General features: G+C 66.2%; 1 protein-coding gene across 1 annotated transcript; it reads left to right on the top strand.

Moving 5' to 3' along the window:
* On the top strand, positions 1-22,170 carry ADAMTS7 (ADAM metallopeptidase with thrombospondin type 1 motif 7). Its single transcript, XM_060179557.1, has 24 exons — positions 1-156; positions 5,427-5,773; positions 7,217-7,382; positions 7,828-8,012; positions 8,429-8,512; positions 8,589-8,713; positions 9,926-10,075; positions 10,192-10,335; positions 13,805-13,949; positions 14,335-14,427; positions 14,530-14,675; positions 14,796-14,965; positions 15,368-15,501; positions 15,570-15,690; positions 16,104-16,348; positions 16,435-16,573; positions 16,759-16,885; positions 17,050-17,263; positions 17,365-19,488; positions 19,820-19,972; positions 20,185-20,358; positions 20,506-20,652; positions 21,193-21,355; positions 21,944-22,170. Exons 1-24 carry the CDS (start codon positions 75-77, stop codon positions 22,066-22,068), a joined length of 5,703 nt encoding a protein of 1,900 aa, XP_060035540.1. The 5' UTR covers positions 1-74; the 3' UTR covers positions 22,069-22,170.
* The last annotated feature ends 485 nt before the right edge of the window (positions 22,171-22,655 follow it).

The following is a 22,655-nucleotide window of genomic DNA, read 5'->3' as shown; positions in this document are numbered from 1 at the left end:
CCTGCGGCCTTTGTTGCCCGCGGAGAGCGGTTCAGGCGGGGGTCCGGCAACATGTCCTGAGCCACCCTGCCACCATGGCCCGCGCCCCCCGATCTCCCCAAGCCCTGCTGCTGCTGCTGTGCGCACTGGCACCCCCAGCGCTCGGACCCGCGCCAGGTGGGTGCCCCCGCCCCGCCCCGCCCCGCCCCGCCCGGAGCCCGGAGCACAGAGCCCAGAGCCCGCCCGTCCACGGGAGCCGCTGCAAGCCCTGAGGCGTTGGGCAGCCTCTGTGGGGCACAGACTGCTTCTCAGACACCCTCCTCTTGCATCCAGCCTCTCACCCCACCAAACCCCAAGGTCCCCACCCCAGGCCGTCTCCCACCCTCCTACCCCACATAGGACCCCCCAGACCCCCATTGAGACAGCTCCCACAGCCCCTCGCCCCAGACGGCCCCCCAGACGGCCCTCTCAGACCCCAGCCCCAGAAGGCCAACCCCAGACCCCCACCCCACACGGCACCCCCAAAATCCCACACCCACCCCAGACGGCCCCCCAGACCCCCACCCCAGAGGGCTCCCTAAACCCCCATCCCCCAACCCAGACAATGCCCCCCCAGGCCACCCCCCTACCCAGACGGCCCTCAAGCTTCCTGCCTCCCCTCCCCCTATTGCAGGTGTGGGAGTGGGGGGAGCTGGAGTGGAGGGGAAGCCTGTGATCCCCCCACCTCACCCCTCCTGCCTCCAAGGAACCACTGCACTGGCTCACGTCCAGAGTCTCTGTCCCTGGTCCAGAGAGCTGGCCTGGGAATTGGGGGGCCAAGGGCCTTGGACCCCTGGCTGGGGCTGGGGTCTGCTGGGGGTTCCTGTCTGCCGGGATCCTGGTCTCTTGGGGGTTCCAGTCTGCAGGCACAGTGTACTTGGTGCTGAACAGGTGCTGAATGAACTTGGGTGCTCTGGAAGGGTGGTGGTGGAGGGGGGCTGGGTTAGGCCTGTGACCTGCCCTTGCAGATGAGCCCTGGTGAGGCGGGGGTGGGGGTGGGGTGGTGGCTGGCAAAGTGCGGGGCTTCATGAACCAGGTCTGGGGTGGGGGACGGCCCTGAGCAGGCTGGCATGTTGGCACGGCTGTGGGGATGAAGCCAGTGGCCAGTATGATCCTTCGGTGGCTGCCCCTGGCCCAGTCACGGCCAGGCAGGGCTGGAGGCACGAGTGTCTGGCTGCCCCTGGCCCAGCTTAGCTCAGAAGGAGGCTCCTGGGGCTCCTTGGTGGGCACTGTCATACAGACCTCCAGTTTTTGATTGATTGATTGATTGATTGGTTTTTCCTCCAGGGTTATCGCTGGGGCTCAGTGCCTGCACAACGAATCCACTGCTCCTGGAGGCCATTTTTTTCCACTTTATTGGACAGGACAGAGAGAAATTAAGAGGGGAGGGGGAGATACAGAGGGAGAGAGACAGACAGACAGCTGCAGCCCTGCTCCACCACTCCTGAATCACCACCTGGATTGTGGGCAGTCAGACTTCCCCCCTGCAGGTGGGGGGTTGGCTCCTGCTTCCTATGTACTTGACCAGTCGCACCACTGCTCAGCCCCCAGACCTCCATTTGGGTGGCAAGGAAGGCACCCTCACACAGGTACTCTGGGCCCCCTTTCAGGGTCTTCTGTGCCTGGTGACCCCAAGAATGGGAGGGGTTCCCCATCTGCTGTGCACAGGGGCTCTGGCCAGAACAGAAGGGCTCGCTTCTCAGAATCCGTCCTGTGACACCCCGGGGCCTTGGAGCCGAGCGTGTGTGAGGATACATTTGACACACTGGGCTGCAGAGACCGGCTCACACTCGCACGCACTCGCACTTGCACACAGGCCCGGCCCGGCCGTGTCTTGCCTTTGGGGTGAGCTGCTGGTTGTTGGGAGTGAGGCCGCAGGCTGGGGTCCCGCTGATACCCCCTTTGCAGGGGAGGGTAGGCAGCTCCACCCCCCCCCCTGCAGAGGGAGGCTGGAGGGCCGAAGACTGCCCTGCCCTGCCCTGCCTTGCCCTGCCCTGCCCTGCCCTGCGTGAGAGAACAGGGAAGAGGGTGGCGACACAGGCGCTGAGACTTCATCTTTTTTTCTTGTGAAAGTGGAGGTGGCCAGCCGGCTGGTAGCTGGTGCTTCCTCCCGGTGGGGTGAGTCCTCAGGCCTCAGCTGGCCGAGCCTGCCTTGGCCCCTGGGAGGCCCTGTTAGCATAGCCTGCTTGAGGCATGGCCAGGTGTCCCCCAGGGCTAGACTTTCAGAAGGGCCAGGCCGTGGCCAGGGTCCTGAGCGGGACAGCAGTGGCTCTGTCCCCTCGGTACCCAGCGTGGCCGGAGCCGGCGCAGGCGGCAGCCCTTATGATCTGCCCGGCCACGCTGGCCACGGGCCTGGCGGGCGTCCCTTGGCAGCACCTCCTCCCACCCTGCCCCTGCCTGTTGGCCCACAGCACCCAGAAGCCACTGAGTGGAGCCTGTCCCTGCCCAGTGCGGCCCCTGGTGCGAGTCTCAGCCGGTGGCTTCTTTGCACAAGTGTGATTCTACCCCGCCCCAGGCTGACTTTCTCTCTCTCTCTTTTTTTTTTTCCTCCAGGGTTATTGCTGGGGCTCAGTGCCTGCACGATGAATCCACTGCTCCTGGAAGCTATTTTTTCCCCCTTTAGTTGCCCTTGTTGTTGTAGCCTTGTTGTGGTTATTGTTAGTGTTGATGCCATTCATTGTTGGATAGGACAGAGAGAAATGGAGAGAGGAGGGGAAGACAGAGAGGGGGAGAGAAAGATAGACGCCTGCAGACCTGCTTCACTGCCTGTGAATCGACTCCCCTGCAGGTGGGGAGCCGGGGCCTCGAACCGGGATCCTTACGCCGGTCCTTGCGCTTTGTGCCACGTGCGCTTAACCCGCTGCGCCACCACCCGACTCCCTTTCTCTTTCTTTTTATTTTGCTACAGAGGGGTGTGGGGGGGTGGGGTGGTTGGGCTGTGGCGCATCTGGTTAAGTGCACATAGTACTAATCGCAAGGACCCGCACGAGGATCTGGGTTTGAGCCCCGGCTGCCTACCTGCAGGAGGACGCTTCACAAGCAGTGAAGCAGGTGTGCAGGTGTCTGTCTCTCCCTCTCTCTTGTTATTTATTCTCCTTTATTGGGGGGATTAATATTTTACATTTGACAGTGAATACAATAGTGTTTGTACATGCATAATATTTCTCAGTTTTCCACACAATACAACCCCCACTAGGTCCTCTGTCATCCTTTTCCAAGACTTTTTTTTGTAAATATTTATTTATTTATTCCATTTTTGTTGCCCTTGTTGTTTTATTGTTGTAGTTATTATTGCTGTTGTTATCGATGTCACTGTTGTTGGATAGGACCGAGAGAAATGGAGAGAGGAGGGGAAAAAACAAAGGGGGGAGAGAAAGACAGACACCTGCAGACCTGCTTCACCGCCTGTGAAGCGACTCCCCTGCAGGTGGGGAGCCGGGGGCTCGAACCGGGATCCTTCTGCCGGTCCCTGCGCTTTGCGCCACGTGCGCTGAACCCGCTGCGCTACAGCCCGGCTCCCTAGGACTTTTTTTTTCTTACACTTCTTTTTTGTTGTTGTTGTTATTTTTATTTATTTATTGGATAGAGATAGCTAGATATTCAGAGGGAAGGGGATGGCAGAGAGGGAGAGAGACAGAGAGATACCTGCAGCCCTGCTTCACCAAATGAGAAGCTTCCCCCCTGCAGGTGGGGACCAGGGACTCAAACCCAGGTTCTTGCGCACTGCAACATGTGCGCTCAACCAGGTGCGCCACCACCTGGCCCTGGGGACTTTTTGTTTTATATAAATATTTTTTTATTGAATAGGACAGAGAGAAGTTGAGAGGGGAGGGGGAGACAGAGAAGGCGACAGACAGAGGAATACCTGCAGCCCTGCTTCAGCGCTTATGAAGTGTCCTCCCTGCAGGTGGGGTGCAGGGGGCTAGAATGAGATCCTTGAGTGGGTCCTTGTGCTTTGTACTATGTGCTCTTAGCCCAGTGTGCCACCGCCCGAACCCCTTTTCTCTCTCTCTCCGTCTCCCCCTCCTCTCTCAATTTCTCTCTGTCCTATTAAATAAAATGAAAAAAGATGGCCACCAGGAGCAGTGGATTTGTAGTGCTGGTACAGAGCCCCAGCGATAACCCTGGAGGGGCAAGGAGAGCTTCCTTAGACTGTCTGTAGTGCTCCTGTGCAGTGCCAGGCCTCGAACCCAGGGCCTGGCCCTTGCTGAGGCGCGTGCTGTACCAGGTGGGCTGTCTCCCAGCTCCACTGCCAGACGCTTGCCTTCCCGAGGGTGGTGGCTCCGGGGCTGGAAGGTGCCGAGAGCCTGAGCACCGCTGTTGCAGCCACAGAGGGCCGAGCGCGGCTCCCTCTCTGCCTCTCATCAAACAGATGCACCCAAACCATCAAGACAACACGTCAAGTCACTGGGTGCGGGAGAAACCCAGTCTGCGAGGCAGATGGCGCCCCTACACCCTGGGCCTTGGAGCAAGACGCTCAGCCAGGAGTGGTTGGTGTCCTCTGGGTGCTGGGAGGAGGCAGCTGCGGGAACCTGCTCCTCATGGGTCCCAGTGGTGTCTCCAGGTTCGCCCGGGGGCTAGAGCCGGGTCTTAGCCCCGGGGACACTGGGCTATGCCCCCTCGCCAACCACCACCCCAGATCAGCCCTCCCAAGGCTGCCCGGCACTCAGCAGCTGATCCCTGTGCCCCCCTCCCCCAACCCAGCGGGTCAAGCTCCCTCTGTGGAGCCTGCAGGCCCCTCTCCCGATAGCCCAGAAGGCTGTTGAGATGCTAGTTCCCGGGCTGGGGTCACAGGGAGGGAGGCTCCGAAGGGCCCGTCTTCCAGGCTCTGGGTCTCATTTCCCGGCCGTCCTGGGGGTGCTGACTCAGTGGGTCTGGGCCGGGCAGGGGAGTTTATTTTTAACAGACTCTTATCCAGGAAGCCTGGAAAATCCTTGATGAGTGTCTTCCTGAAACCCAGAGGCTGCCGGGAGCCTCCCCTAAGCCACTGCCCTGGGTCTCTCTGGTGTGGGGGTGGGGTGTGTGGGGACAGGGGTGGGTGGGGGAACTCAGTCTTGGAGCCCCTTGGGGTCCCCAGCATCACCAAGGGTCACCAGGGCAGCCATGTGGGACTGGAGGTGTCCCCGGAGAGGGCTGGTCACCCCCTCTGCTGGGAGCCAGGAGACTGAGCAGGGCCCACCAGAGTATGCAGGGAGGGTGCCTGGGGGGCACGGCACAGAGGGGGAGGGCTCCAGGGGGAGGGCAGAGACGCGGGGGGGGGGTGGATGCCAGGGCCGGTCTGCAGTGTAGACAGCCCCACCAGATGAAGGGCTTAGTAGCCCAGATGGGGAAACTGAGGCATGGAGCTGGGGGAGGGAGAGCCCCGAGGTCCCCAGCAGGACCCTGACTCCCTGATCCCGACCCCCCAGGGCCGCCCGGGGAGGCAGGGGACATCGTGCACCCCGTGCGTGTGGACGCGGGCGGCTCCTTCCTGTCCTACGAGCTGTGGCCTCGGGTGCTGCGCAGAAGGGCCCTGTCCTCCTCGCGTCTGGCCGCTCAAGCCTTCTATGAGGTGCTGTACCGCGGACGCCCCCTGCGCTTCAACCTGACGGCCAACACACACCTGCTGGCACCCGGCTTCCTGTGTGAAACAAGGCGCGGGGGCCTGGGCCGCACCCTGCTTCGCGCCCGCGTGCCCGCCTGCCACCTGCTGGGCCAGGTGCAGGACCCCCAGCTGGACAGTGGCCTGGCGGCCATCAGCGCCTGCGATGGCCTGGTGAGTGCGGGGCAGGGCGGTGAGGGGTGCGGGCCTGGGGGCTGGGGACAGGAAGCAAGCGTGGCTGGGGCCGGCAACCCCGGAGGCCGACAGCCCCCACCCCGGGCCTCAACCCACAGGTGGCCTGCTGGAGACCTCTGGGGACCAGGGGACAGGGTGCCCTGGGGCTTGTGTGTGGACCTGGGGAAGTGACTCAGCAGTGCAGGTTAAGAGCCTGCGGGCAGGTTGGGGGGGAGGGTTCCAGGGCTGCAGAGAGTGTACAGGGAGGGGATTTGGGGGGCCATAGGGTTGGGGGAGAGCCCCAGGGAAGGGCAGAAGGGGAGAGGGACCCAGGGGAAGGACAGAAGGGGAGTGGGACCCAGGGGGAGGGCAGAAGAGGAGAGGGACCCAGAGGAAGGACAGAAGGGGAGTGGGACCCAGGGGCAGGGCAGAAGGGGACCCAGAGGGAGGGCAGAGGGGAAGAGGGACCCAGGGGAAGGACAGAAGGAGAGAGGGGCCCAGGGGAAGGACAGAAGGGGAGTGGGACCCAGGGGAAGGACAGAAGAGGTGAGGGGCCCAGGGGAAGGACAGAAGAGGAGAGGGACCCAGGGGAAGGACAGAAGGGGAGAGGGGCCCAGGGGAAGGACAGAAGGGGAGAGGGGCCCAGGGGAAGGACAGAAGGAGGGGCCCAGGGGAAGGACAGAAGGGGAGAGGGACCCAGGGGAACGACAGAAGGGGAGAGGGACCCAGGGGAAGGACAGAAGAGGAGAGGGACCCAGGGGAACGACAGAAGGGGAGAGGGACCCAGGGGAAGGACAGAAGAGGAGAGGGACCCAGGGGAACGACAGAAGGGGAGAGGGACCCAGGGGAAGGACAGAAGAGGAGAGGGACCCAGGGGAAGGACAGAAGGGGAGAGGGACCCAGGGGAAGGACAGAAGGAGGGGCCCAGGGGAAGGACAGAAGGGGAGAGGGACCCAGGGGAACGACAGAAGGGGAGAGGGACCCAGGGGAAGGACAGAAGAGGAGAGGGACCCAGGGGAAGGACAGAAGGGGAGAGGGACCCAGGGGAAGGACAGAAGGAGGGGCCCAGGGGAAGGACAGAAGGGAAGAGGGACCCAGGGGAAGGACAGAAGAGGAGAGGGACCCAGGGGAAGGACAGAAGGGGTGAGGGACCCAGGGGAAGGACAGAAGGGGTGAGGGACCCAGGGGAAGGACAGAAGGAGGGGCCCAGGGGAAGGACAGAAGGGGAGAGGGACCCAGGGGAAGGACAGAAGGGGAGAGGGACCCAGGGGGAGGGCAGAGGGGGGAGGGACCCAGGGGAAGGACAGAAGGGGAGAGGGACCCAGGGGGAGGGCAGAGGGGGGAGGGTCCCAGGGGGAGGGTCCCAGGGCGAGGGCTGGGGAGGAGGCCCAGACGTGTCTACAGTGTAGACAGCACTGCCCTGAGCTGCCGCCTCTCCTGCAGATGGGCGTGTTTCGGCTGTCCGAGGAGGACTACTTCATCCAGCCCCTGCGCAGGGCCCAGGTCCACCCCGGCCGCGCCCGGCCTCACGTGGTGTACAAGCGGCAGGCACCCCAGAGAGGGGCCGCACCGGGGGACACCCAGGCTGCAGGCACCTGTGATGTGCAAGGTACCCCACTCCATGGTCCCTTCAGAAGCCTCTCCCAGTGCCCCATGGTCAGAGCTTGGACGAAGGAGCAGGCAGGCCCGGGACATCTGGTCTCAGCCCTCACCGCTCCCTGCCCCCTGCCCTCTGCCCCACCAGCCCTTGTCCCTCAGCTTCCGGCGTCTGTGCCGTGGCCCTGAGCCCGAGTGGACACAGGCAGGCCTGACCCAGCTGCGCAGGGCTGTGCCCACCCCACACATGGCACACCGGGGTGCTCTGGGCCTTGGCTTCCCTGGCCGGTGTCAGGAGGGGGTGTCTGCTGGGAGCCCCGATTCCGCCCACCCACTGTGGTGCCTGGAGCCTCCTTGCCCGGCCGGGCGGCCCCTGGTCCGAAGAGGGAGGGCCCCAGGTCGGGGGGCAGCTGGGCCCGAGCCTGCGGAGTCCGTCCCCACGCTGCCCCTGCCTGCAGAGTCCCCCGAGGTGGAAGCCAGGCGGGAGCGGTGGCAGCAACTCCTGCCCCGCCCGCGCCGTCTACACCAGCGCTCCGTCAGCAAGGAGAAGTGGGTGGAGACCCTGGTGGTGGCCGACACCAAGATGGTGGACTACCACGGGCAGCCCGACGTGGAGAGCTACGTGCTGACCATCATGAACATGGTGGGGGTTCAGCCGGGGCTGAGGGCATGAGTCCCGGGCATGAAGCCCAGGCCTCGGGGGCGGAGGTGCAGGGGTCCCTGCAGGGTGGGGCAGGGAGCTCGGGTCCCAGGTGGGAATGCCCCGTCGGCACTGGGGCCCCCCCACCCCAAGGCCAGCCCCGGTGCCCCGCCCCCCACGGGCGCCACCCCACCCCGAGGCTGGGTGAAGAGGCTCTGTGTGCCGTGACCGGGAGTCACTCGGCCACAGGGCATGGGTGGTACGGGGTCTCGGAGGACACCCTCATAGACATACACCTTACGAGACACTTGGGGCTCCCAGAGGGTGCAGGCCCTCGGGCTGGGCAACCAGCTTCCAGGGGCGAGCGGCCCGTGTCGGGGGGCCGCCCAGGTCCGGGGTGACTCCAGCGGCCCTTGCAGGTGGCCGGCCTGTTCCACGACCCCAGCATCGGGAACCCCATCCACATTACCGTCGTGCGCCTGGTCCTGCTGGAGGAGGAGGAGGTGGGCCCTGCACCCGGTCCCCCGCCCGCCCCCAGGCTGTGGTGAGAGCAAATCCCCTGAGCACCCGTCCCCACAGGAGGACCTGAAGGTCACACACCACGCGGACAACACGCTGCGCAGCTTCTGCAGGTGGCAGAAGAGCATCAACACCAAGAGCGATGCCCACCCCCTGCACCATGACACGGCCATCCTGCTCACCAGGCGAGGCGCTGCCAGGAGCCCTGCTCCACGCGGGACCCCACAGGCTGGGACCCCACAGGCTGGGACCCTCACAGACTGGGACCCTCACAGGCTGGGACCCTCATAGGCTGGGACCCTCATAGGCTGGGACCCCACAGGCTGGGACGACATAGGCTGGGACCCTCACAGGCTGGGACCCCACAGGCTGCGACCCCACAGGCTGGGACCCCACAGGCTGGGACCCCACAGGCTGGGACCCTCACAGGCTGAGACCCTCATAGGCTGGGACCCCATAGGCTGGGACCCCACAGGCTGGGATACTCACAGGCTGGGACCCTCACAGGCTGGAACCCCACAGGCTGGGACACTCACAGGCTGGGACCCTCACAGGCTGGGACCCCACAGGCTGGGACCCTCATAGGTTGGGACCCCACAGGCTGGGACCCCACAGGCTGGGACCCTCACAGGCTGGGACCCCACAGGCTGGGACCCTCACAGGCTGGGACCCCACAGGCTGGGACTGTCATAGGCTGGGACCCCACAGGCTGGGACGACAAAGGCTGGGACCCCACAGGCTGGGACGACACAGGCTGGGACCCCACAGGCTGGGACCCTCACAGGCTGGGACCCCACAGGCTGGGACCCTCATAGGCTGGGACCCCACAGGCTGGGACCCTCATAGGCTGGGACCCCACAGGCTGGGACCGTCACAGGCTGGGACCCCACAGGCTGGGACCCTCACAGGCTGGGACCCCACAGGCTGGGACCCCACAGGCTGGGACCCTCACAAGCTGGGACCCCACAGGCTGGGACCCTCATAGGCTGGGACCCCACAGGCTGGGACCCTCACAGGCTGGGACCCCACAGGCTGGGACCCCACAGGCTGGGACCCTCACAGGCTGGGACCCCACAGGCTGGGACCCCACAGGCTGGGACCCTCATAGGCTGGGACCCCACAGGCTGGGACCCTCATAGGCTGGGACCCCACAGGCTGGGACGACATAGGCTGGGACCCCACAGGCTGGAACCCCACAGGCTGGGACCCCACAGGCTGGGACCCCACAGGCTGGAACCCCACAGGCTGGGACGACATAGGCTGGGGGGTGGGGGTGGCTGATGACCTGGCCCTGCTTGTTGGAAGCTGCTGGCTCCCGGGTGAGGACTGGACATAACCACCCCGGGTACACCGGGTGGGGGCGGGGGACGGGCGGGGCTGAGCACCTCTGCCTGCAGGAAGGACCTTTGTGCCAGCATGAACCAGCCCTGTGAGACCCTGGGCCTGTCGCATGTGGCGGGCATGTGCCAGCCCCACCGCAGCTGCAGCGTCAATGAGGACTCGGGCCTGCCCCTGGCCTTCACCGTGGCCCACGAGCTGGGGCACAGGTGTGCACCCCCACTCCCACCACGTGTGATCTGGGCACCAGCTCCCTGGGGGCAGGGTGACTCAGATGTCCTCAGGCTGACACCCTTGGCGCCCACCCGGGCTCTTGCTCCGGCAGCTTCGGCGTCCAGCACGATGGCAGCGGCAACGACTGTGAGCCGGTGGGGAAGCGGCCTCATATCATGTCCCCACAGCTGCTGTACGACGCGGCGCCCCTCACCTGGTCTCGCTGTAGCCGCCAGTACATCACCAGGTTCCTCGAGTAAGCCTCCGGACTGGGTGGGCAGTGCCTGGGGTGCTGGGGCAGGGTGCAGAGGGGCAGGGTGCTGGGGGAGGGTGCAGAGGGGCAGGGTGCTGGGGCAGGGGTGCAGAGGGCAGGGTGTAGAGGGGCAGGGGTGCAGAGGGCAGGGTGTAGAGGGGCAGGGTGCTGGGGCAGGGGTGCAGAGGGCAGGGTGTAGAGGGGCAGGGGTGCAGAGGGCAGGGTGTAGAGGGGCAGGGTGCTGGGGCAGGGTTCAGAGGGACAGGGTGCTGGGGGAGGGTGCAGAGGGGCAGGGTGCAGAGGGAGGGTGCAGAGGGGCAGGGTGCTGGAGCAGGGGTGCTGGGGCAGGGGTGCAGAGTGACAGGGTGCTGGAGCAGGGGTGCAGAGGGACAGGGTGCTGGGCAAGGGTGCTGAGCCCACTGTTTGGAGGGCTGGGGGACTGGTGGTGTACCTAGCATTTGGGTGCAAAGTTCGAGGTGCTAGTGGGGGAGGTGCAGAGGGCAGGGTTGCTAAAGCTTTATTTTTATTTTTTTATGAGAGAGATAGGAGAGAGAAAGAACCAGACATCACTCTGGCACATGTGCTGCCGGGATCAGACTCAGGACCTCATGCTTGAGAGCCCAAAGGTTTACCACTGTGCCAGCTTCTGGACCACTAAAGCTTTTATAAAATTAGTTAATTGGATAGAGACAGTCAGTAACGGAAAGAGAAGCAGAAGGTAGAGAGGGACAGACACTTGGCAACCTTGCTTCACTGCTCGAGAAGCTTCCCACCTACAAGTGGGGGCCAGGGGCTTGAACCCGGGTCCTTGTGCATGAGAATGGGTGCACTTTCCCCAGTGTGTTACCTGTAAGTGGTCTTTTTTAATTTTCTTTACCTCTCTCTCTCTTTTATATTTATTTATTTGTTTGTTTCTTTGTTTTTACCTGAGCGCTGCTCAGCTCTGGCTTATGGTGGTGCAGGAGACTGAACCTGGGACTCTGGAGCCTCAGGCGTAAGAGTCCCTTTACAGAACCATTATGCTATCTATCCCTGCCTTATTGTTATTATTATTATTATTATTGCCACCTGGGTTGTCTCTGGGGCTCGGTGCCAGCACTACAAATCCACCACTCTGGGAGGCCATTTTTTCCCTTTTATTTTCTATGTTTGGGAGGACAGAGAGAGATTGACAGGGGGAGGGAGGGATGGAGGGAGGGAGAGAGAAAGGCAGACACCTGCAGCCTTCATCTTTCAATTCCTCTGTCCTGTCCAATAAAATGGAAAAACCAGACGCTAGGAGCAGTAGATTCATAGTGCTGGCGCCCAGCCCTAGCGATAACCCTGGAGGGCAACAACAACAACACCTTGTTTGTAGTGAGCCCAGAGCATCGCAGTGCTGGGCTGGAACCAACAGCCTGTGCCCTGCCAAGGAGCCACCTCCTGGACCCCAGGGACAGTGTGGCCGCCCCCGTCTCCCTCTCCTGTAAGGCTCCTTCCGCTCCCAGCCCTGCCCAGGCTTCCTCGCGGGGTCTGGGGTAGGGTCTCATCCCTCCCAGCGCTCCCCTTCTCTGACAGCCGCCTGCTCACAGCCCCATGGGGCTGATCCCCGAGTGACCTTTGACTGGCCCTGCCCTCTGGCCACCACGTTGTGCTGGTTGCTGCCCGCGCCCCACCCCCGGGTGTCTGGAATTTCGGGCCTGACCCATTTCCCCTTAGCAGTGGGCGGTGGCTCCCTCTGTGTGCATGTGTGCACCCCCAGCCCCTCCCCGTGTTTATTCCAGCATCTTCTCTAGGCTTCCCCAGGACGTTGCCCTCTCTTTCTCTCCTCAGGGTTTCCCCCTCCCTGCCTGTCTCTCTTTGCCTGGAGTTGTTTTTCCTCTCCTCTGGCCAGTCAGGGTTCTGTGGCCTTGGTGGGAGAGGCCCGGGACACCTCCACCCAACCCCAGCTGTGGGCAGGCATCTGAGTCAGGGTGTGAGCGTCAGACCATCTCCTGGGAAGTCTCTGCTCAGTGCTGGGCAGCTGGAGTCTGACTGCTGAAGGCTCCTGTGTGGCCCTTTCTTGGGGGTCGGGGGCTCCACCCACCTGTTGTGACCCGTCTTCCTGGCTCTGGTCTGGTGACCCCTCCAGGACTGGGAGATCTATCTCTCTGTCTCTGTCCTCCTCAGCCGGGTCCTCCTTGGGCCCTGCGGCCACTGAGCACCAGGGCTCTGCCCCAGCCTCGCACCATTCCCATCATGGAAACCTTTCTTTCTCTTTCCTTTTTCTTCCTTCTTCATTTTTATTGGGCAAGACAGAGAGAGATTGAGAGGAAGGGGGAGATAGGGAGGAAGAGAGACAGAAAGACAGAAAGACACCTGCAGCCCTGCTTCACTGCTTGTGAAGCTTCCCTCCTGCAGGTGGGGAGCAGGGGCGTGAACCTGGGTCCTTGAGCACTTAGCCAGATGCACCACAACCGGGCGCCCCCCTTTGCCCCCAGGGTTATTGCTGGGGCTCGGTGCCGGCACTAGGAAGCCACGGCTCCTGGCAGCCATTTTCCATTTTATTGGACAGGACAGAGAGCAACTGAGAGCGGAGGGGGAGACAGAGAGGGAGAGAGAAGGAGAGACATCTGCAGACCTGCTTCACCGCTCACAAAGCTTTCCCCCCTGCAGGTGGGGACTGGGGGCTGGAACCCGGGTCCCTGCACTTTGTGACTCGTGCCCTCAACCAGCTGCACCACCACCGGCCCGAGTCAGGCCTCTTTCCCCTGGCTGGCCAGGCCCTCTTGCCAGTGACCTGGGGGGTGGGAGGCCGGGTCTGGGGTGGCCCCCGGCCAGAGGTGTTGGTGGCACAAGTGAGCTGGCCATCCACATAGCCCTGCTGCCTCCCTGCCTCCTCCTTTCTCTTCAGGGTGGAGGAGGGGCCCTGCTGGAGTCCTGGGGAGGGGCAGGGGTCTGCAGAAACAGCCCCCAGATGGGAGGGGCCTCACCCACGCCCCCAGGACTTGTTCCCAGCCTCCCAGGGGAGCCAGCTCTGGGACATAGACTAGCTTCTGTCCTCACTCAGGGCTGGAATGCGGTAGGGCCCAGCCCAGCCTGGGGGCGGCTGCGTGCGGGCAGGGCCAGGAGGGGCTACCGCAGGCCCATGTTGACCCTCCTTGGGGGGCCAGGCAGGCGGGTCACCCCCAGGGAGAGTGGAGCCAGCCTCAGAAAGGGTGCCACACCTCACTAGGTGGGAAGAAGGGCCCATGGGTGGGGAGGCAGTGCTCAGAATGACTGGCCTGTGTTGGAGACAACGCCTTGAGGTGGGCTCACAGGAGGGTGGCCCATGTGTGGGTGGGCAGTGGACAGGTGGGCTCACGTGGGGGGTGGGCAGTGGACAGGTGGGCTCATAGGAGGGTGGGTGGGTGTGGGCAGGACACTGAGCTTCTGCAGCTTCTGTCCCTCCACCCACCCGCCGCTGGCCCCCCGCGGGTTCCCAGGCCGCCCCTCGCCTCTATCTCCTCTGCAGCCGGGGATGGGGCCTGTGCCTTGACGACCCTCCCGCCAAGAACACCGTGGACTTCCCCTCAGTGCCTCCGGGCGTGCTCTATGATGTGGGGCACCAGTGCCGTCTGCAGTACGGGGCCCACTCCGCCTTCTGTGAGGACGTGGACGTGAGTGGCTATGGGCGGGCAGAGAGGAGATGTCCTCAGCTTCCTGCAGACCCCAGCGGGCCCCCGAGTGGGTTGTGCAAGGCGCACCCCGAGTGGAGTGGCTGAGAGCCGTCGTCGTCGGTGGGGGCAGCCCAGATACCCTTGCTGGCTGCCACGGGCTAGGTGAAGCCAGGCAGGGCAGGGGCCCTCACAGGGCGTGGCACCGGGCTGGCGGCCGGCGGGGGCCCGTCCCTGTGTCCAGGGTTGGCTGGTGATGACAGTGGGAGGCTGCTCTGAACAGCCCAGGCCCCAGGAGACGTGGGACAGGGGATAGGAGATGGCGTCGTTGTTGGGGTCCAGTGCCCTGGGGTGGGGCGAGGCTGGGCCTGTCCTCCCTCTGCTGCAGGACGTGTGTCACACGCTCTGGTGCTCTGTGGGGACCACCTGCCACTCCAAGCTGGACGCCGCCGTGGACGGAACCCGGTGCGGGGAGAACAAGGCAGGTGCAGGCCCAGGCCGGGGACAGCGGCGGTCTCGATTCCCGGTGGGGGTGGGCCGTCCCGGGCCTCGGGAGTGACGGTCCCCCCCGCCCTGCCCACAGTGGTGCCTGAACGGGGAGTGTGTGCCTGTGGGCTCGCCACCCATGGCGGTGGACGGCGCGTGGTCGGGCTGGAGCGCCTGGTCCGTGTGTTCCCGGAGCTGCGGTGGAGGCGTGCAGAGCTCAGAGCGCCAGTGCACACAGCCAGCGTGAGCAGGGGGCCAAGCCCTGCGGGGGGGGGGGGGCACGGGCAGAGCCTCTGGGCACGGAGCTGGCTGGGGAGCAGGCGCTGGCTGAGAGGCTGGGTGCTCACCCCCCCCCCCCCGCAGGCCCAGGTACAAGGGCAGGTTCTGTGTGGGAGAGCGGAGACGCCTGCGGCTGTGCGGCCTGCAGCCCTGCCCCCCCGGCCGGCCCTCTTTCCGCCAGGTGCAGTGCAGCCACTTTGACGGCCTGCTGTACAACGGCCAGCTGCACACGTGGCTGCCCGTGGTCAATGATGGTGAGCGCATGGGGCACGTGGGGCAGGGGGACATGGACACAGGGACACGGGACAGGGTGCTGTGGAGACACGGGGGCACAGGGTCACAGGGGGCCATGGGGAAACAGGGAGGCGGGGACATGGGGGCATACGGTGGCATGGAGACACACAGCTTTCGGAGTATGACAGAGAGGCCACTGACAGGGCATGAGGGCAACCAAAGACATGGGGAACCTATGAGGACAAGGGCTGCTGGGATGGGCACGGGGGCTGGCATGGAGACACGGTGAGATTAGGCTGGCTGCCCACGCCTGCCCTCCCCCCGGCCTCTGCACATCCACATCGGGCTGCCCCGGGGTCCTATGGGGCTCGTGTCCAGCCTCCCACCCCAGCCCGGCCCGGCTCATGGCCCACCGTCCCCAGTCAGCCCCTGCGAGCTGCACTGCCGGCCCTCGGGCGAGCGCTTCGCCGAGAAGCTGCGGGACGCTGTGGTGGACGGCACTCCCTGCTACCCCGGCCGACCCAGCCGGGACCTCTGCATCAATGGCATCTGCAAGGTGAGGGCGCCGCCCTGAGTCACGCCCGTGGCACGGGCGCCTGCCGCTGAGGGGACCCTGTGTTGCAGAGCGTGGGCTGCGACTTCCAGATCGAGTCGGGGGCGGAGGAGGACCGCTGTGGCGTGTGCCGCGGGAACGGTTCCACCTGCCACACCGTGCGCGCCACCTTCTGGGAGGCCGAGGGCCTGGGTATGCGGACGGGGGCAGGGGGGTGGCGTGGGTGCTGGGGACTCAGAGACTGCAGGGAGCGGGGGTCCACGCTGTCCAGGTGCTGGTGGGCGGGGGCCCTCGGCCCCTGCAACGGTCATGTGACACGATGGGACCCCGGCCCCACCTGCCTCGGGGCCGGAGGTGGTCAGGGACAGCGTGAGGGTGGGGGTGTCCATGCTGGGGGCGGGGGGCTTCTGAAGGAGGCATCCTGGGTCCAGGGAGGGCAGTGGGCCCTGGGCTGTGAGCAAGGAGCCACAAGGGCCTCTCTGGTGCCCGCAGGGCTGCTGCCCCTCCAGCCTGTTGCCACCTTCCATGCTGGGTGGAGTCCTCCGGACATGGGGCCTGGGCGTGGGCGGGGGCCTGGCCGGGTTGTGAGGCCACACTGCCCGCAGGGTACGTGGACGTGGGGCTGATCCCTGCCGGTGCCCGTGACATCCGCGTCCAGGAGGTGGCCGAGGCTGCCAACTTCCTGGCGCTACGTGACCCGGCCTCCGACCGCTATTTCCTCAACGGCGGCTGGACCATCCAGTGGGCGGGCGACTACCCGGCGGCTGGGACCACCTTCACCTATGCCCGCGCCGGCGACTGGGAGAACCTCACGGCCCCCGGACCCACCCTCGAGCCCCTGTGGATACAGGTGGGGGCACCCTGGGGCGGAGGGGTGTCCCAGAGCTGGGGGCAGGTGTCCGGGCCGTGTGGCAGACTTGGGGCCCCTGCCCGCAGCTCCTATTCCAGGAGACCAACCCGGGGGTCCGGTACGAGTACACGGTGCACAGGGAGCCGGGCCGTGGTGAGGGGCAGCTACCACGCTTCTCCTGGCGCTTCGGGCCCTGGAGCAGGTGTCCAGTGACCTGTGGCACAGGTGGGCCGCCGTGGGTGCCAGGAGGGCAGGCCTGCCAGGTGCCCGTGGGTGGGTCAGTCCCTCCGTCTCCTGGCCTCCAGCCCGCTCAGGGTGCGGGTACGGGGGTGCGGGTTGTGGGGTCGGCTGGGGGCTCTGGGCAGAGGCTGTGACCTGGGAGGGGCCCAGCTGAGTCCCGGAGCCCCCAGGCACACAGAGACAGAGTCCCCACTGCGAGGAGCAGCAGGGAGGCCGCGTGGATGAGAGGCACTGTGACCCCCTGGACCGGCCAGACGATCGCCAGAGGAAGTGCAGTGAGGAGCCCTGCCCGGCCCGGTGAGCCCCCACGCTGCCCACTGACCCCTCCCAGTGGGTCTTGACCCCCCAGGCTGCCCACTGACCCCACACCCAGGCTGCCCACTGACCCCACACCCAGGCTGCCCACTGACCCCAACTCCAGCCTGCTGCCGACCGACCGTGGGCTCCCTGGGCCTCCGCAGGTGGTGGGCTGGTGAGTGGCAGACGTGTTCCCGCTCCTGTGGGCCTGGCGGGGTGGTGCACAGGCCGGTGCTCTGCATCCATGGCGTGGGCCCCGAGGAGCAGCGCGCCCTGCCCGCGTCTGCCTGCCTGCACCTGCCGCGGCCCCCAGCCGAGGCCCCCTGCAGCCCCCGGCCGCCCTGCCCCGCCACCTGGGCCGTGGGGAACTGGTCCCAGGTGCGTGCGGGAAGGGGACGCCTGGCTGGCGGGTGTGGGGCAGAGGGCAGGGGCCGCGGGAGGACGGAGCCAACCTCACCCCCACCCCGCGCGCCCCCCAGTGCTCTGTGACCTGCGGGGCCGGCTCTCAGCACCGCGATGTCCTCTGTGCCAACGACACGGCCGCCCCCTGCGAGGAGGCCCGGCGTCCCCCCGATGTGGCCGCCTGCCACCGGCCCGCCTGCCCCAGACTCCTGGACGCGTCTCTGGGCCCTGAGGGGTCGGGCAGCGGCGCCCCCAGCCACGAGCTCTTCAATGAGGTGGACTTCACCCCCCGACGTGTGCCCCCCAGGCCCCCGGCTCCTCCCACGCCCCGGCCGACCAGGCTGGACAACGCCATCGATGAGGGCGCCCTGCCCAGCCTGCCGGGGACCGTGTTTGTGGACGATTTCTACTACGACTACAACTTCATCAACTTCCACGAAGATCTGTCCCACCTGCCCTTCTCGGAGCCCGAGCCCCAGCTCGTGGACACGGGGGCCCAGACACCCTACACGGCAGGGACAGGGGACGGGACACCCCCCACGGCAGGGACAGGGGACAGGACACCCTCCACGGCAGGGACAGGGGACGGGACACCCCCCACGGCAGGGACAGGGGACGGGACAGCCCCCATGGCAGAGACAGGAGACGGGACATTCCCCATGGCAGGGACAGGAGACAGGACACCCCCCACAGCAGAGACAGGGGACGGGACAGCCCCCACGGCAGGGACAGGAGACGGGACACCCCCCACGGCAGAGACAGGGGACGGGACAGCCCCCACAGCAGAGACAGGAGACAGGACACCCCCCACGGCAGAGACAGGGGACGGGACATTCCCCATGGCAGGGACAGGGGACAGGATACTCCCTACAGCAGATGTGGGGGCCCAGAGGACCCCCACAACAGACATGGGGGACTGGATGCTTCCCACAGCAGAGACAGGGGACAGGACATTCCCCACGGCAGGGACAGGGGATGGGACACCCCCCACGGCAGGGACAGGGGACTGGACATTCCCCATGGCAGGGATAGGGGACGGGACACTCCCTGCAGCAGACTTGGGGGACTGGACACCCCCCACAGCATACTCAGGGGCCCAGGAACCCCCCACAGCAGGGACCGGGGACAGGACACTCCCTACAGCAGATATGGGGGTTCAGTTGCCCCCCACAGCAGACTTGGGGGACTGGATGCCTTCCACGGCTGGGACAAGAGCTAGGATGCCCCCTTTGGCCAGGACAGGGGAGCAGACACTCCCCACAAAAGTCATAGGGGACTGGACACCCCCCATGGCAGGGACAGACCAGACCCCTCCCATGGCAGGCATGGGGAACTGGACGCCTCCCACAGCAGACATGGGGGACCGGACGCCTCCCACAGCAGACATGGCAGACGGGACGTCCCCCATAGGGGCTCCCCCACTTACCAAGGGGCTCCCTGAGGCTGAGAAAGAGGGTCCCCTGGCAGAGCGCACCCCCGTCCCTGGGCCCAGCCATGCCCTACCCCCACTTTCAGGCTGGAGCCCCGGGAACCCTTTGAGCAACTCCTTATCTGAGGACAGCGTCTCTGTTGGGGCCCGGGGCCCCGGTGTACCCTCTTCAGAAGGGGGCGTGGAGCCTCCAGCAGCACCTGTGCCCTCCAGCCAGTTTCCAGGCGCCAAGGACGGTGGGGGCCGGCTGTCTCCTCAGCAGTGGGGGGGCACCAGTGAGATTTCTCAGGACAAGGAGATCTCGGGCCACGGAGAACCCTCCCTGTCTCCAAGTCCCAGCCCAGCGGCTTCCCAGCTTTCCCACGGTGCCATGGCGGCCTCCAGCCCTGGCTTGGAGGAGCCGTGGATGTGGGGACCCGTGGCTGGAAGTCCTGGGCACCACGGGCTGTGGCTCACCGTGGGGAGTGCGTCCCCTCCCCCGGCCACCTGGACCCCTCTTCTCCCGAGCCAGGGGCGAGCCCCACAGGACCTTGCCGTCACCCCCGTGGGCTCGGGGCCTGGGACCTGGGTGCCCGCTCTGGCCCCTGGGGCCCCTGAGCAGGGCCGGTCACAGCCCCCTGGCCCCGAGCAGCTGGCCACCCCTGAGGGTTCTTCACCACCCAGCAGCAGACCCCCTGAGGCCTGGCCTTTGTCGCCTAGCCTGGCTGAGGAGGGGCCCCCGGGCCTGCAGCCCCCTGGCAGTGCCAGCTGGGAAGTGGGGGCCTGGAGCCAGGTAAGTGTTGCTGGGGATGGGGGCTTAGTCCCCTCTGAGTGGGCAGGGTGGGACACCAGGCTGAGTGCCCTGTGGGGGGGCTCTGGATGCTGCCCAGCTCAGCCTCAGTGTCTCCTCTGAGCCACATGGAGGGGCTGCTGGGGCCCAGGGAGCTGTGTGAGGGGTGGGCTGCCGGTGGCTTCCTGGACCCCTCAGCATGGGTGGACTGGGGACCCACACCCCTGGATGACAGGCTCGAGGGCCATCACTGCCCTGCGGACGGGGGCCAGGACGGTGTAGGGGCGGCCAGCCCTTGCTGGATGGGCGGGCACTGAGGCCTGGCCCTCCACAGTGCTCCGCCACCTGTGGGCTGGGCGCCATGTGGAGGCCCGTGCACTGCAGCTCCAGCCGGGAGGACGACTGTCCGGCTGCCCGCCGGCCCCAGCCCGCCCGCCACTGCCACCTGCGGCCCTGCGCCACCTGGCTGGCCGGCAACTGGAGCAAGGTAGGTGCCCACTGGCCCTGCCCTCCACTGGCCCTGCCCCTCCAGGGCCCACCCCACTGCCCTCTGTCTCAGGGCCCAAGTACGTCCTGCAGTCCTCCCCTCTTGCCCACCCTGGGTCTCCCCCCACCCACCGAGCTCTCCCGACGACACCTAGGGGACCCGCCCCGCAGGGGTTTTGAAGGTCCCCCCCCCCCCCCCGTGTGCCCCTACAGTGCTCCCGCGGCTGTGGCGGAGGCTCCTCCGTGCGGGACGTACAGTGCGTGGACACCCAGGCCCTCCGGCCGCTGCGGCCCTTCCACTGCCAGCCGGGGCCCCCGCAGCCAGCGACCCGCCGGGCCTGTGGGCTGCAGCCCTGCCTCAGCTGGTACACATCCTCCTGGAGGGAGGTGAGGCCCGGACCAGGGGGCTGGGGGGTCCTTGGGGCTGAGCCCGACCCCTTGCCCGTGTGCCCAGCTCTGAGCCTGTATTTGGGGATTGGGGAGGCTGGGCTGGGGGCCTGGGGGCTGAGCCTGACCCCTCGCCTGTGTCCCCAGTGCTCTGAGCCCTGCGGCAGGGGCCAGCAGCAGCGCCTTGTGACCTGCCCAGAGCCCGGGCTCTGCGAGGAGGCTCTGCGACCACACAGCACCCAGCCCTGCAACACTCAGCCCTGTGCCCGCTGGGTGGTGGGGCCCTGGGGCCAGGTAAGCCAGTGGGTGGGGCGGGGGGACAGGGCTGCAGTGACTGGGGGGGTCCTCCCAGCCAGGCTGGGTGTGTGGCTTCTCATCTGGCTCTGAGGACAGTGAGTGGAGCGCTGATCCACAGTGGGGACCCACCCTCCTGGCCCTGCAAGCCTAAACCCCCCATGTCCAGGGCTTTCAGAAATTCAGGCCCAGCTGAGGGGCCTGCCGGGGGGTCTACTCATTCTGCTCCCCTGTCCCCCCGATTAGAGCCCAGCAGAACTGGAGGCTTTCATAGGACAAGCCTGGGGGTGCTGGGCCCAGCAGGAGACCTGGGACATGGTGCCCAGGCCCCAGAGGGGACAGCCTGGGACACCCCTCTGCCCAGTGATACCCCCCAGAGGGGACAGTCTGGGACATCCCTCTGCCCAGTGATACCCCCCAGAAGGGACAGACTGGGACACCCCTCTGCCCAGTGATGCCCCCAGAGGGGACAGACTGGGACATCCCTCTCCTCAATGATGCCCCCAGAGGGGACAGACTGGGACACCTCTCTCCCCACAGTGCTCAGCCCCCTGTGGTGGGGGTGTCCAGCGGCGGCTGGTCAAGTGCGTCAGTGCCCAAACAGGGCTACCTGAGGAGGATGGCGAGCAGTGTGGCCATGAGACCCAGCCCGAGAGCTTGAAGCCGTGTGCCACTCAGGACTGTAGGCTCTCTGAGCCCGCGAGTGAGTGCTAGGGACGGCCAGCCCCGGGGACTCCTGGGCCCCCCTGCAGACCTGGCCAGGCCTGCGCCCTCCTGCTGTGGACATCCTGGAGGAAGGGCAGGCCGCTTGCTCAGACTTGCACACACAAGCCCGGGTGGCCTGGCCAGGGCGGGGCTGGGCACAGGAGCAGAGGGTTCCAGGCTGGGATGCAGGTGCTTGGCAGGGAGTGGCTGGTAGTCACCGGATGTTTGTGCGGCTTGTGGCGGGACTCTGGGAGTGTGTCACCGGGGCTCCATCTGTGTGCTTGGGCCCACATGGCAGCTGGCTCCCGCCTGCAGCCACCTTGGCCCCGTGCTTTCCGTCAGCTGCCCCGCCACTCATCCCCTAAGACATCTGGCCAGAGGGGCGGGCGGCTGCTGGGGGGCCTCGGACGTCTGGGAGGCCGGAAGCCAGCACAGCCTAGCATAGCTACAAGAAGCAGGGCCGGCTGCAGCTGCCCTGCCCACCCCCAGGCCTCGGGCCTCTGGCTCACCGGAGCGGGGCCTGCAGGTCCGGGGCCAAGAGAGACGGCTCTGTGTAAGGCCCCACCCTGAACACCTACCCCCACAGGCTGCAAGCGGGACCGCCTGCCCTTTGGCTTCTGCGAGACCCTGCGTCTACTCGGCCGCTGCCTGCTGCCCACCATCCGCACCCAGTGCTGCCTCACCTGTGGCCACCCCTCAGATGCGGGCTGACCGGCGGACCCGACGCCCAGCCGCGGGGGGCCGTGTGCCCCCATGGTGCTAACCCCCCATCCCAGAAATGGTCTTCACATAAACCACCTTCCGCCTTCCAGAGCTGGGCTCCGCGTCCGCATCCTACACTGGGGGGGGGGGGGACATACACACTGGAGCCCGGAGGGAGGACACGGGGGCTCCCTGCTTCCAGCCACGGTGGGCCTGGGCTCTCCTGGGGGCTGCAGATCCTGGGGGTGGGGTACGGGGGACTGGCCAGCACGCCCCCGGCCCTGCCCCTGCCCCAGCAGCACTGAGGGCCTGGCCTCTGACCCCCCCTTCCAGCCGCCAGGCTGAGCCTTCAGCCACCCACCCGCACCCCAGAGGTCTCTGGGCCCTGGGCCCCTGGGGCTGGAGGCAGCTGAGAGCTGTCTGTGCGGCCGCCTGGACTGTGGGACACCCCCTGGGCACCCCAGCTTGACAGTACCCGATGGGGGCCGGCCGGGCGAGGGGGCTGGCCAGGGCCTCACACCTGAGGTCCCCCCATGGCTGTGAGAGGTGGCTCAGGGTGCTGCCACGGAGGGGCTGGGGCAGGCACCCACACCCCG

This window comes from Erinaceus europaeus, chromosome 20, assembly GCF_950295315.1.
Source record: "Erinaceus europaeus chromosome 20, mEriEur2.1, whole genome shotgun sequence".
In the NCBI taxonomy this organism is placed as follows: domain Eukaryota; kingdom Metazoa; phylum Chordata; class Mammalia; order Eulipotyphla; family Erinaceidae; genus Erinaceus; species Erinaceus europaeus.
Note: the sequence above shows the minus strand (reverse complement) of the source record. Positions and strands in the feature narration are given on the sequence as shown.

What these genes read in the sequence shown, in the direction of transcription:
- ADAMTS7 (XM_060179557.1), top strand. Translation starts at nt 75, where the DNA reads ATGGCCCGCGCCCCCCGATCTCCCCAAGCCCTGCTGCTGCTGCTGTGC. An exon ending in TCCTGCTGGAGGAGGAGGAG is followed by an intron (nt 8,513 to 8,588) that starts GTGGGCCCTGCA and finishes CCGTCCCCACAG; the next exon opens with GAGGACCTGAAGGTCACACA. An exon ending in GAGGAGCCCTGCCCGGCCCG is followed by an intron (nt 16,886 to 17,049) that starts GTGAGCCCCCAC and finishes GGGCCTCCGCAG; the next exon opens with GTGGTGGGCTGGTGAGTGGC.